The sequence below is a fragment of the Zonotrichia leucophrys genome, chromosome 6 (assembly GCF_028769735.1).
Source record: "Zonotrichia leucophrys gambelii isolate GWCS_2022_RI chromosome 6, RI_Zleu_2.0, whole genome shotgun sequence".
NCBI classification, from domain to species: Eukaryota; Metazoa; Chordata; class Aves; order Passeriformes; family Passerellidae; genus Zonotrichia; species Zonotrichia leucophrys.
The window spans coordinates 23,867,229-23,879,517 of NC_088176.1; the positions used below are offsets into that span (position 1 = coordinate 23,867,229).

The 12,289-nt window shown below is 40.2% G+C and overlaps 1 protein-coding gene and 1 long non-coding RNA gene across 2 annotated transcripts in view; one reads left to right on the forward strand and one right to left on the reverse strand.

Annotated features, from left to right (window-relative positions):
- Window positions 1-12,289, forward strand: part of LOC135449893 (uncharacterized) — a 35,158-nt gene that overhangs the window by 17,387 nt on the left and 5,482 nt on the right. The window lies entirely within an intron of this gene.
- Window positions 1-12,289, reverse strand: part of ZCCHC24 (zinc finger CCHC-type containing 24) — a 107,766-nt gene that overhangs the window by 14,368 nt on the left and 81,109 nt on the right. The window contains exon 3 of the mRNA XM_064717301.1: window positions 843-1,007. Within this exon, the coding sequence (XP_064573371.1) occupies window positions 843-1,007 (165 nt within the window). The remainder of the gene's footprint in view (window positions 1-842; window positions 1,008-12,289) is intronic.

Here is a 12,289-nt window from a genome sequence, read left to right on the forward strand (position 1 = left end):
CATGAGGGGCGGCTCTGCACTGTGGCCTGCTTGCAAAACTTTACTACAAAAATGTACACTTCTAAGTCTATAATGCCTCTGTGCAGTGTGGATGGGATACCTCTTGAATGATTTCTTGACCCTTTGAACATCAACATAAATGATGAAAAGAATTTTGAAGAACAAGGTAAATATTTATAAACTTGTGCTATAAATGGTCTTGTGCTATCAATGGTCCTGTAATTTCTCTCACCCTCAAGACCTTACTTCCATGCATGTGATAAGTGACTCAGATTTTGGATTTTTTAGATAAGATGTCTAAACAGAGGTTAGAACAAGAGGCGTTGGAAACTCTGAGATTCTTATGTTAAATTAGTGTTGTTAACCAGTGAGTTTTGTAGGCAAGAGTCATCTTAATATTGTTCTCTTTTATCACTACTGTTTGTAAGTGGATATAGCCCCTTGAGAAAATCCAACAAGGGAAAAAAGCAGTACACATGCTGAAACCAGTGCAATGAAACAATAAATTGGTCTAAATATGAACAGAATCAGAACTAGAAGGCCAATTGCTATTGCTGAACTTTTTTTACTCTTAAGATTAAAAAGCCCCACAGTCTCTTTCTTTAAGAAAGACAGGTAAAGATTTTGGGTTTGAGGTATTTGTACTGAAAGAAAGAACATTCAAATTTTGCAACTCTGATGACACCTGTCCAGATTTCCAGGACTGAGACAACTCATCTGGGAAACATTCTCTGTGGTGTGTTGCAGCCCATGTCAAATTCTTTGTGTCTTACCCACTCTTTACAAAGTCAACAGCATTCCTAGCTCCGAGCCTGTTGCCATCAGGTCTGCATTTCTCCTACCTGTTTGTGAGGATAGACATTAATGTGGCACTTGATACATTCTTGTCCCATGTTAGCCCAGGAGTTTCCACTCATCCATTTTCTCTTGCATTTGGGGCACTTATATTCACCAAAGCAGCGTTTCTTGCCCTGGTATGGTGTCAGGCCTTCTCCTTTTGGACGAGCCTACAAAACAAAGGGAAATAGCAATGAATGACTGAAAATGGGTGGGTGTGGGTGTGTGTAGTAGAGAAATAAACATTTTTAAAACTAGGAAACTTTGGATAGAAGATACTGGAGGCAAGTATGAAGGACATGTCCATTTAATGAAGAGTTCATATGTTGAAGCTAGAGTTTAACAGTTCTGAGAGTGGTTCCTCTAAGAAGTATGCAAAAGTTCAACAAAACATAATACTTGTTAGTGACACTGAGTGTTTGGAAATATACCCTTTCACTTTTTGAATAAAATTTTTTTATATTAGTTTCATTATGATAAAATCATCTCTATTGAGTATCTATCACTAGCAATATATATGTCATCAGGGGGAGTAGCTCATTAGTAATAAAGTACTACTTTTTTACTAGAAATTCCAGTGTAGAAATCTAGTCTATTTTCCACTAAAAACCTGTAGTTAAGAAGACTTTTAATACTTCTGCTTTTCACAGACTATATGTTATCATATGGGAGTGCACAAACTAGGATTGAGTAAGAAGGAAAGACACTCTGATTAGTGGAAATAATAACTTTTATTAGCTTTATCTGGTTTCTGGCTCTTGGTAAATGGTTTCACTATTTCTGCCTTTTGAAGGAAACAGGAAAGGATTCTCAAATGGTGTGCTGTGATGTCTGAATGGTAAATGTCCCTTGAAGAAAGCCTTTTGATCTAGGGAAGCCAGTCGAGTTGACAATGACCGTACGCAAATACCAGGTTTATTTTTTGTACATGCATTCACTCACTAAAACTGTGTGTTGTGCTTAACAAAATATGGTGAGGTATGTGAAGATGAGGGTGCTACATCCAGCTGTGCTAGGATAGCTGTAAAGATGAAGCTGTTTTCCCAGAGTCCCTAGCAGGTGTGGAAACACTGTCCATGTCACTGTGTTCAGTTTGTTGCTGCCTAGAGGGAGATACTTTGCCTGGATAGTGGCAGTGCACTATGATCACCAAGCAAAGGGTTCTTTGTCACTTACTTCCATGTCAGGCGTAAGCAGCTTTTCTTTTTTAAGGCTTCCAGATTAAGTTTACAAAAGTGAAGTGAGCCATCATGCTGGGAAGGCATTTGTTTTTGTTTTGGGAGTTTGTACGATTTCTCAGTGTGTAGGTCCAAATTGCTTTCTATGAGAAAACACGGGTTGCACAAGCAGGTGGTTGGCAGAAGACCTGAGCTTGGCAGGAGCTCTGAGACTCGGGCTCCAGTGGCTGATGGAGATGGTGAACACTGTGTTACCTCCTGGGTCGCATGTGGGAGCGAGAAGGGAAAGGAACATTGAGTGCGCTCTCCCCCGCATGCTGTGGGTGGAAGAGCCGGGGACACCAAACCTACTCCAGCCCTTTTTTTCTTCCTGTAGTGTCAGTAAACAACATTCTCTGGGGTTTTTTCTGCTTATTCCTCAGCATAGCAATATTCTTTAGAAGATTGTATCAGTAGCAACCTCCATTACAAAAAGGCAAACTTATATAGTAATTTGCTTCTGACAAGCCACTCTAAATATTCTGGCTGACAACAAAGATAAAGCTGACCAGGACACACATATTTACAGTGGTATAGCACAGAGGAAAAAATAATGCATTGATATAGTGAGAAACATTCAGACTGAGTGCTGGCAGGCACTCAGAGTGTAGCTCTCCGACCCGTGGTGTCCCTTGATAAGAATGAGAGATTGCAACTGAATGTAGTGCAGGAAAATGTCAATTTATGGAGACAGCCTTATTGTGGATACTTAATTTGGTTCTGCCTCTGAGGAGCTCATAGCACAACTCAGTGTAAGAAGCAGCCACTTGCTCTCTTCATTTAGAAATTCTTATGGAATTGAACAGAAAATGTGTCCAGAGAGCTCCTGTGTTTTAGAGACCTGCCCTCTCCTCCTGAGGCATCACAGATTGTTTTATTTGCAGTTTCTAGGGAAGAGGGGGGGGGGTTGTTATTGAATGGAAGACACATTATTTTTGATTCTCTGATTAAGTCACCCTTTGCGTGAACTCCTCCTGCAGCCAGACTTGAAAATGCAGCTCAGTGCCCCTACCAAGCAGTGGTCCTTTCAGAAAATGTGCAGTTCATAGGGTTCATTATTTCCAAAAGAAATAGCACTGACTTTGGAGACAGAGTACATCTTGGAAGTCTTGTAAATGTTTACAAAGAGTATTTGAACATAACACTCCCACAGTAATATGTTATGTCAGTCCTAAGGAGCATTTAAACATCAGACTCCCACAGCAATATGCTGTGCCAGCCACATTTCCCAGATGGGAAACTTTCAGAGACAGCCACTTGGGCGGGCCAGTGACTGTGGCTTTGTCCAGGTCACATGCGTGACTTCAGAGACACCAGTGCCCTGAAACTCTGCCCTCACAAATGCACAGGGAGCACTGAAGATACTGATCTGTGGAGTCCTCTGTGCATACAGCTAGGCATCAGAAATGGAGGCTTTTAATCCAGATTAAAAGCTACTTCTAAAATCTGATTTCTCCAATTTTCTTGGTAAATGGGAAGCAGAACCAGGAAAAGAATGTAGGAGGCCTGACTCTGTTGGTTATTTCCTGTTGTAATTACTAGACTAAACTTTTGGTTCATTTTTATTGTAACTTTTTGACTGTCACAGCTCCCTCCTCAGTCAGTGACTCTAATTAGTTTGTTGGCAAAGTTACAACACTCTCTGTAGGTGTTTTGTCATTCTGCTTTATGGATGTTTACACATTTCCCTAATAGATATTATTTTCCTTCCCATATCTTCAGTTTCCCAAGCTGTGCCCCACAGGGAATTTAGACTTACAAACAAGCAAGCTCATTTTCTCTAGTGGGAAACATCATTAGGAACCACTGACAGCAGTGAAGGCAAGTCTCCAACTCCCTCCACCCTGCAGAACCAAGCAAAACAGGTATTTGACAGCATTTAGTAGAAGGCAAAGTCTGAGTGCGATACTCTAATGGCCTGGGAGATCTGAGGCTGGGTATTCTGGTAAGTTTGTTGTTGGGGTTTTTTTTGTAGCTGTTGGGTTGGTTTTTTTCTTGATTTTTTTTTTTTTTTTTTTTAATTCAAAGTGTCTGGCTCCAGCAGGAGCACAGCTGAATTGCATAAACATTTCCAAGAAACAGCCTGCTCCTTGGCACAGAAGCAGCCAGCCCTGCCCACAGGGTGCTCGAGCACCCGGTCACTCTGCAGCTGAGGTATCAGTGCTCATTCAGCTGGAGGGCAAGAACTATTTTCACCAGAGGTTTTTTCCTAACTAAATGCCAAAAGAGAGCAAGAAGACACTTTGTGTCGTTTTTTATTAACCTAAAAATCTTTACTTTACAGTAAAAGTACTCTCCTATTCTCTTTCCAGCCCAGCTCCATTTGAATGGTGGTTAATAATAGGCTTTGGTTGACGTTTAGATCCTGCAATTCCTGTACTGAGCATTCTCTTCTTACTCTGTTTGCAGACAGGGATTTATTTATGTGCAAAGTTAATCTGGAAAGTTATGCTCCTTTTCATAATGGTACAATATTTTGTTGTTACCATATTAAAATACACTGTCCCATTGCTTGTAGGCCCAGGTAAATCTTTGACCTGGTTTCAATCCTTGACTGCAAAAACTTGGTATGTCTGCATTCAGATGTTTCAAGGATTTACTGCATCCTGGACAGGATCAAATCCAAACAGATATTGCTATGAAGACCAGAAACTAGACATTGCATGAAGTATGTCTCAATGTCAAGATGCAGGTATTAGGGAGTTTTGTGATGTTTTGATTTGGACAAGCACTGACACAACTGCCATCACCTTTGCAGGTGTACCTAGTCAGTGTGTGTGTTTGCCTTGGCTGGAAATAACCAGTGTACAAAGCCAGTGAATTTTGTGTGGCACAGTAACAAAAATTACCTCAATATTCCATCCCTCACTGACACCCAGCTGTCTCTACTTTTCATCTTCTTTCTTTCTTGAGCCAAAACCACAAATTTGCCATCATAAGATTTTAAAAGTGTTTAAGTTGAGCTTTTCTGCTGGTAACTGGCCAGTCCAGTGCTCTGTCAACCTATCAGAGAGTGCATCTCTTGAGGGATCTGCCAAATCACTCTGCAATGACGTACATAATAAAGGACTCTCTGCTTTCCCTAAACAATTCCCTCAAAGTATCAGTTTGCAGAGTCAGCAAAAACAAAACATGCCCCCCTCCCCCAACATGCCCTGCTTAAAACTAGATTCATTATAAACAACATGAGGCTGAGTTTCCTCAAAGCAAAATGCAGAGACACAACTGAATGTTTTTCTTCCCCTCATCTCCCCCCAAGTTTGTTTTACACAGCTGAAAGGGCTCTGTACAGCACAGGAAAAGATGAAATCAGCCTAACATTGGTAGGTGGATCCCCTTCACAGGACAACTCTGAGGGTCTGCTTGTAAGCATGCTTCATCAAATGAACAGAAAAGGGTAACAGCAAACAACAGCTTGATGCACTGATTGGCTCCTGAGTGGTTTGTGGGAGTGGGAGGGTCAGAGATCTGTTTTGAAATGTGAACAGTCCAACACTCTCAACTGAAAGTCAGCACAAGGGAGATGGCATTAAAAATGCCCTGTTACTGTTATTGTGTACTGCTGTAGGTGCCTATCCTATCTTTTAATAAAGAGATGATAATGCATCCCTAAGAGGTTCAATTAGAAAATTAAAAGTATAAGGACTGATTCAGTGTACTGGGTGTTGTGGCATTCTAGTCCTGAGGCTGCAGCAAGTTGCAGAGTGTTGGGAAATTCACAGAAGTGCTCTGACCTGTCTCAGCTCTGTGCATACTGTGTAAAGAATGAGGTCACACTTGCACACTTATGCTGAAATGGCACATAAAAGGGAATCTTTGGATTGGTCAACTTTTTTTTTTCCTTTTTCCTGCCTCACTTTTGTGCTCATCTAAATCTTGAGTGTCAGCAGAATACAGAGGCAGATAGGTGATGTGTTTAGGAATGACACTGCTGATGTCTGACACCAAAGACTTCTGAGGTATTGATTTAAACCGAGAGGCACTACATCTTTAATTTGTATGTGCAATATAGAAAGAGCATCTAGGGGATACAGAAACCAAACTAATGCTTTTTTGGCTTTGTCTCTAGTTTAGTTTGTGTGTTAGTGATATAATGGGAAGTCTTGATACAGGTCTGTTAAGGGAAAAAATGCATAATGGTCAGAAAGGCTCTTCACTACAGCATTACTATTTAAATAGAAAATTCTATGTGTTTTGCTGAACAATAGGAATTATGAACTTCTAGTTGTATTGGATATTTCAGATTAAAGATTTATGATAGATAAAATTATATCTGAGCAAGACATGGCTGAAAAGTAAAGAAAACTTAAGCTTGTTTGTGTAGCTCAAAAGAGGAGGCCAGTATGTGTTTTATTGGACTGGTATTTTCTTAGGTGACTTGTCTGTGGCATGGCTTAGGGCTACTTCAGCCTCTGACTGGGGAGTCTTCTGTACAGTTTTCCTACCTCTGCATCCATAGAAACTGACATTTAATTGAGTTGAGTTGAAGCTCGTTGGTTGTTGCTGATCTGAAACCTTTTGTCACACATGTGCCACTGAGGTCCCAAATAATGAAGCTGTTGCAGTCAGGTAAAGTGTACTTTACTCAATTTCCCAGGATCAGAATGTAAAAGAAATGCAAGTTTGTGCAGTGTGCAGTACAAACCAGCATTGTTTTTTATTTTTCTTGAAGAAATACCCTATTTCTGCTGTTCCAAACATTTTCACTCCCCAAGTCCTAATTTTTGGGAGGATTTAAAAGCATATTGATTAAGCTGTGTCAATGAAATTTTACAGGTTAATTTTTATATGATAGAAGCCAATGTATGACTTGAGTATGTACTTCTTGGTTACTTTGAAAAACCAGTGTTCTCAACAGTGTTGTGTGTGTTAACTGTGGTTTTGATCTAGTTTCCACAAAGGTAAACCAAGAGAAAGGTTTAGCAGTTTGTTACTAAGAACACACATATAGTTTCTGATGATGATTAAATCAATAGGCATAGTTGTCATGGACATGTTGATCATAGTCTAGAAATCCAAGAATCTGGCTTGGCAAATATTCCATCAGTTAAATCAATATCTGGTTTCACAGATTTTTCAGAGTCCTAGCCATGCTGTCAGGAGGAAAGATATGATATCATTACTGTGCTAAGTTAGTTTGAAGATGAACAGTTGCTAATTGGCAATTCTGCAATTATCTGATGTGTCAATTGCCCATCACTGAATGGTCTGAGAGGTTGATAGTATGGGTTTTCTTTGCCAGTCCTACTCATCATTCCACAGCTAATATAGATATAGGAAAGATGTAAACACTCAGTACCATCCAGAGATTTGAGAAAACAAATCTGTTCATGAATAGCCTGCTGCTTTCACAGGCCTCTGTCCAGATTAAAAAGGACATATTGATGCAAGCAAACAGTAAAAGACAAAAGTATTTGGTAGAATGGTAACATGGTGATGGGACAGGTGTTGGACTTCCAGCACCTGGATTGAGTATAGAGCCTTAAGAGATTTTCTCTCTGTGTTCAGATTGTATCTCAGCTCTTCATCTGCACTGGGGAAAGATCCTTTTGCTGTTTCCTGCTACTTCTGCAGTTCTTGTGGCATTGAATAAATCTCTTTGGGCTACCTATGGTAATGTAGCTTGTGTAGCATAATGGAACCTTGACCTTCATCTCTCTTACATAAGTGCTATTATGAAAAAAACAAGCAAATAGCACTCAAATTTTTTCAGTCAATCCTTTTCATAGAAGAACATTTGAGTGCACACTGTATTGCATAGATACCTGTTGTCCCTATAGTGGAGCCTTTAAAGAAGGGTAAACTCCCCTTGCATTTACAAGTCTACATAATCTCAGATATACTTCTGCATTTCCTAAAGGTTCACATGAATTTTCCAGGTATGCTTATATATTTAGTATATCATGTGTCATATACAGGGCAACTGGCAGGCATCAAACATTCAATGTGTTTGGTAGATTTTCAGAGCCACAGAACTCTGTCAACTGTACCCAAATCTTCTGTTAAGGAAAACTGCAAATAATTATCTTGGTTGACTGTATTTCCAGGATTTATTTTACCTGCACATGCTACTTTGTTTGTTGAATGACCATGAAAGAGCTCCCACACGGGCTATCTATCCTTGTGGCAAAACACAGCTTTAATATGCTTGTTCCTGTAGGACCCTGCAAACAGTGAAATTACTTGGGCATATAAATAGCTGCCCAGTGAATCTTCTTTTGAAAGTATTGCCTAACTCTGTCAAACCCAAAACCTAAAGTTTCAAGAATAGGTCCTTATGCATGTGAAGGTAACCATTAAAATCTGAACTAAGTATTAAATTGGGCAACAAAGCAAGCAAACTGAAAAAAATTTGCTTAGGAAATTGCATAGTGAAAACTGTTTTCAAGGTAATGGTTAATGCAGTACAAAGTAAAAAAGGGGATGGGGCTAGAAAAAGTGGGGATGGAGTGTGCCTAAGCAAACCTGGGTCTTTGCTGTGTAATTTAAGAACTGTATGACTTACAGAAAATAGGGATTTGCATATCAAATTAGGCATATGGAAGAGTTAAAATTACACTCGCCTGCTGGGATGCAGTCAGGCACTTCTTTTCAGCATTACGAGATCATATTCTTCCAAACAGCTTGAGATAAAAGGAAGTGGTCGAAATCTTTCCTTTCCCTTCTCTGATACAAAATTGGACATGCTGAATTAATTATGAAGAAACTAGGAATGTATTCATTTTAATAGTTTCCTGATGTTTGGACTCTTTTGTTCCTCTTCATCCGTTGCTTAGAACATACAATAGCAATACTCTCCTCCTCTCCCTCCCCCTCTGGTGGCACACTATATTTAATATGTTCATATTTATTTGGTAGTTGGAATCAGGGTTTTGGAGAAGGGAAAGTCAAACCCTTGCTATAATCAAGCGTTACCTCTTCCAGGCTGAGGTCAAGACTCATATTTTTGGACTTGTTTAACTGGTTCACCTCAGATGCCTTCATGTGGATTTCACAATTCTCCTAGGGCTAATGTGGCACAGCTGGGGCACTGATTTAGTGAGAAACTGACAGGTCTAAGGATTGTGATCTGTCCTTTACAAAGCAGTGGAGTAGTTCTGATAGACCCCTTGCCTCCCCACAGGTCATGAGACTTTTCAGAACAGGTAGGATGGCAGATAGATGTCACTGTAGGCAATTCTATTCCAAATCTAAGTGAGTAGCAGCTGCTTTTGGAGCCAAATTCAACAACTGGGATGTTGCTTTCTGCTTCATGGCTGTTCTGAGATATGTTTATGCAAAGTTTCTACCTGAAGAAAAGATGTGGTTTAAATTATGATAATGAGATAAAGCTGCAGATCTCCAGTTGATTCTATGATGGTTTTTCTGTCCTTATTAAGTGTCCAGGTAAAGAAGCTTCATGGGAGGACATAGAAATGTCCAGGCTAGACTGGGTACACTCCTATTTGGTCAAAGCATATTTTCAAGTGTATTTGGATCAGAGAATTAATTTTCCAATTCATGGGGTGACCATAGAGTTTGTTGGTTTTTTTGTGTGCTACAGCTGAGAATCTGAGGCTTTTCTCTCCTCCAAGTATATGCAAAATAATAGTGTTGTCCTTACTATTTGAACTGTTTGAAAGATACACTGGAAATTAAATTGCACACATGGCAATTTCCAAAACATTTAGTACTTGCTCTTCATGAACTCCTGTACCTTAATCTTATACTGGGTGCAGCTTGATATAACTTTGGTGTCAATTTACAGAGGGGAGTAGAAAAAACACCTGTATTCAAGAGCTCTGTAGATGTTGAGAGCTGAGAAGTTTCTCTGCTGCTTGAGTGGCACTGTAAAATCCTGCTGTATGACAAGCCATAGCTTTTGGTGCCTTTATCCTTTTGTAAATCTAGACCTGTTGTGGCTTTCCTCCAAGCCAAATATCTGCTGTGCTAGGCTTGCTGAAAGTACTTGGGGAGGGACTTGAATGTATCAGTGATGCTAAGAAGAAATGTCAACTTGGGAATCCGCTGCTTTCACTTGTTCTTTAGAAACACAGTGTGTTGATGTCCTAGGATGTCAGGGGAGATAACTGCTTTATGTTAAAGTATTTCTTCATTGGAGGTGTAGTAGTTTTAGGACTTGGATGACGCTAACAAGGATATTACAATGAATAAGAATTTTATTCCAATTAGTACCTTTGATGTTCATGTATCTAAAAATAACATTAATTTCTTGCTTAGTTTTTAAATGAGACTGCATCACCCCAAAATATTGTTATTCCCGTACTCACAGTTTATAGCCCACAAGTTTAAACTCATACAAGAGGTGCCTTAATATTATTACTTAAGAAATTTTATTACTTAATTAATTTTTTAAAAATTAAGAACTATATCCAGTTTGTATGCAGTTTCCTGCATAGTCATTGTCCTCAGCTGACAGTGACCAAAGGATGAGTGCCTTGTACTCTACAGGCTGGGCAAAGGGTGTGCAGGGGAAAGCATTGCACTGGGAGGTGGGGAGGAGAAGGAGGTGGCAAAGCAGAGAATATTTTAATTCAATGCAATATGAAATGCAGCCTCAGAACTTACTACCGAGGAAATGGCTTATTTTGCTCTGATTTTTTTTTATGTTGCACCCTCTGGATCGGCACACTTTTTTTTGTTCCATTCATGTGTGTATGAATTATTATACTGCTGGATTTCTTTTAGCCTGAATTATAAATGCTTTTGCTCATGTAAAGGTTTTATCTCTTCAAAACAACTCTTGGAAAGGAAAGGAAATATTGTCAAGATGATAAGGGCAAGTTTCAGGGGAAAGGATGTTTCTAGGAGAACTCAGCCTTCTTCCTTCCTTCTGTTCTGAAAGGGACAGGATCTCTTTCAACTACCCACTAAATCCTTAAGGCTTCAAGGCCTGGCGCATGGCATATCCCACACACTGCATGAGAATAGGTACAACTAGAGTAAGTAATTCCAGCAGGAGAGTGCAGAATCATGACAGTAATGTGATCTTGTGGTTAAGGCACAGGACTGGGCCTCTGCAAGCCCAGGGTTTCATTCCTGGCTTGACTACAGGATCTTTCTGTTGGTTTGTGCCCAAGTTACTTGATCTCTTCATGTCTGAATTTTCATCTGGAGTATGGGCAGTGCTAGTGTACCTCATATTCTGAGAATTTAATCAGTGTTTGTTACTACAAAAGTGAGCAGTATGCATGACTCTCGTTATACAATTCTCAGGCAGGAGTTTTGAACAAGGACTACTACAGGCCTGTCATTGGTAACACTGGCCTCACCCCTTTGAGCCATTTTTTATAAAGTCTCTGCTTTTGGATGTTTTTGTTCACTTTGTTTTCTCTACAACCTGATTGGTTAAAGCAGTGAGAACTGTAATTTTCCATTATCTGCTTGTGGTATCTCGATTGATACATTATTTTAAAAAAACAAGCAACATAAGGTAAGACAAGTACCTACAGAGTTGTAAGGGTTTCCTAGGAAATTGTTTATGCAAAAGATGAAGTTTGGGCCCTCTCAGAAAGCTTCTCCCCCGTTACAAATGCAGCATAAGGACCACCTGCCCCTGCAACCTGCTCCACCCCACAGCAGCACAGTGGTGAAGGCCCCCAGGACACCGGCTCACAGGGCAAGCTGTGGCCTGTTCTCCTCCAAGATGAAATACCACAGCAGGAGTGTCATTGCTTCTGGCTGGAGTGAACCCTTTGCTTGAACTATTAAGAAACAGGGAAAGGAAATAAAGACCAGATGAGCAACCACCCTCCTTTTCTCCACCTCAGCCTCCTTCCCTCCACCTTCCTTCCCCCCTGCCATGCTGCCTACGAGATGACATACAAAAACACCAGTTGAGTCAGCCTGCTTTAAATTACAGCATTCTTTCTGAGCCTGGAAAAAGACATGCTATGCATAGCCCAAAAATGAAACATGATTTCAGATGCTGATATGTAAATGGCATAAATGTGAAGGGGACTTTTTTTTTGTCCTAGTATTCTTTCCTCTGGAAATACTGTGCCAGGCCATACATGAGCATATTGAATAGAAGAAAGTCTCAGAAACCCACCCTTTCTGCCCAGAGCAGCCATGTGTTTGTTCATCTACTTCAAGAGCCACCCAATCCCAGCTACCTGATTTGGTTCATGTGCATGACACTGCTTGAGTGCTCCGTGCTTGTTCTGGCAAGCATGCACAGGTGCCTGGGAGGAACCCCCAGACAGCTTTCTTCTACTGTAGGCTTGTTCTCCCTG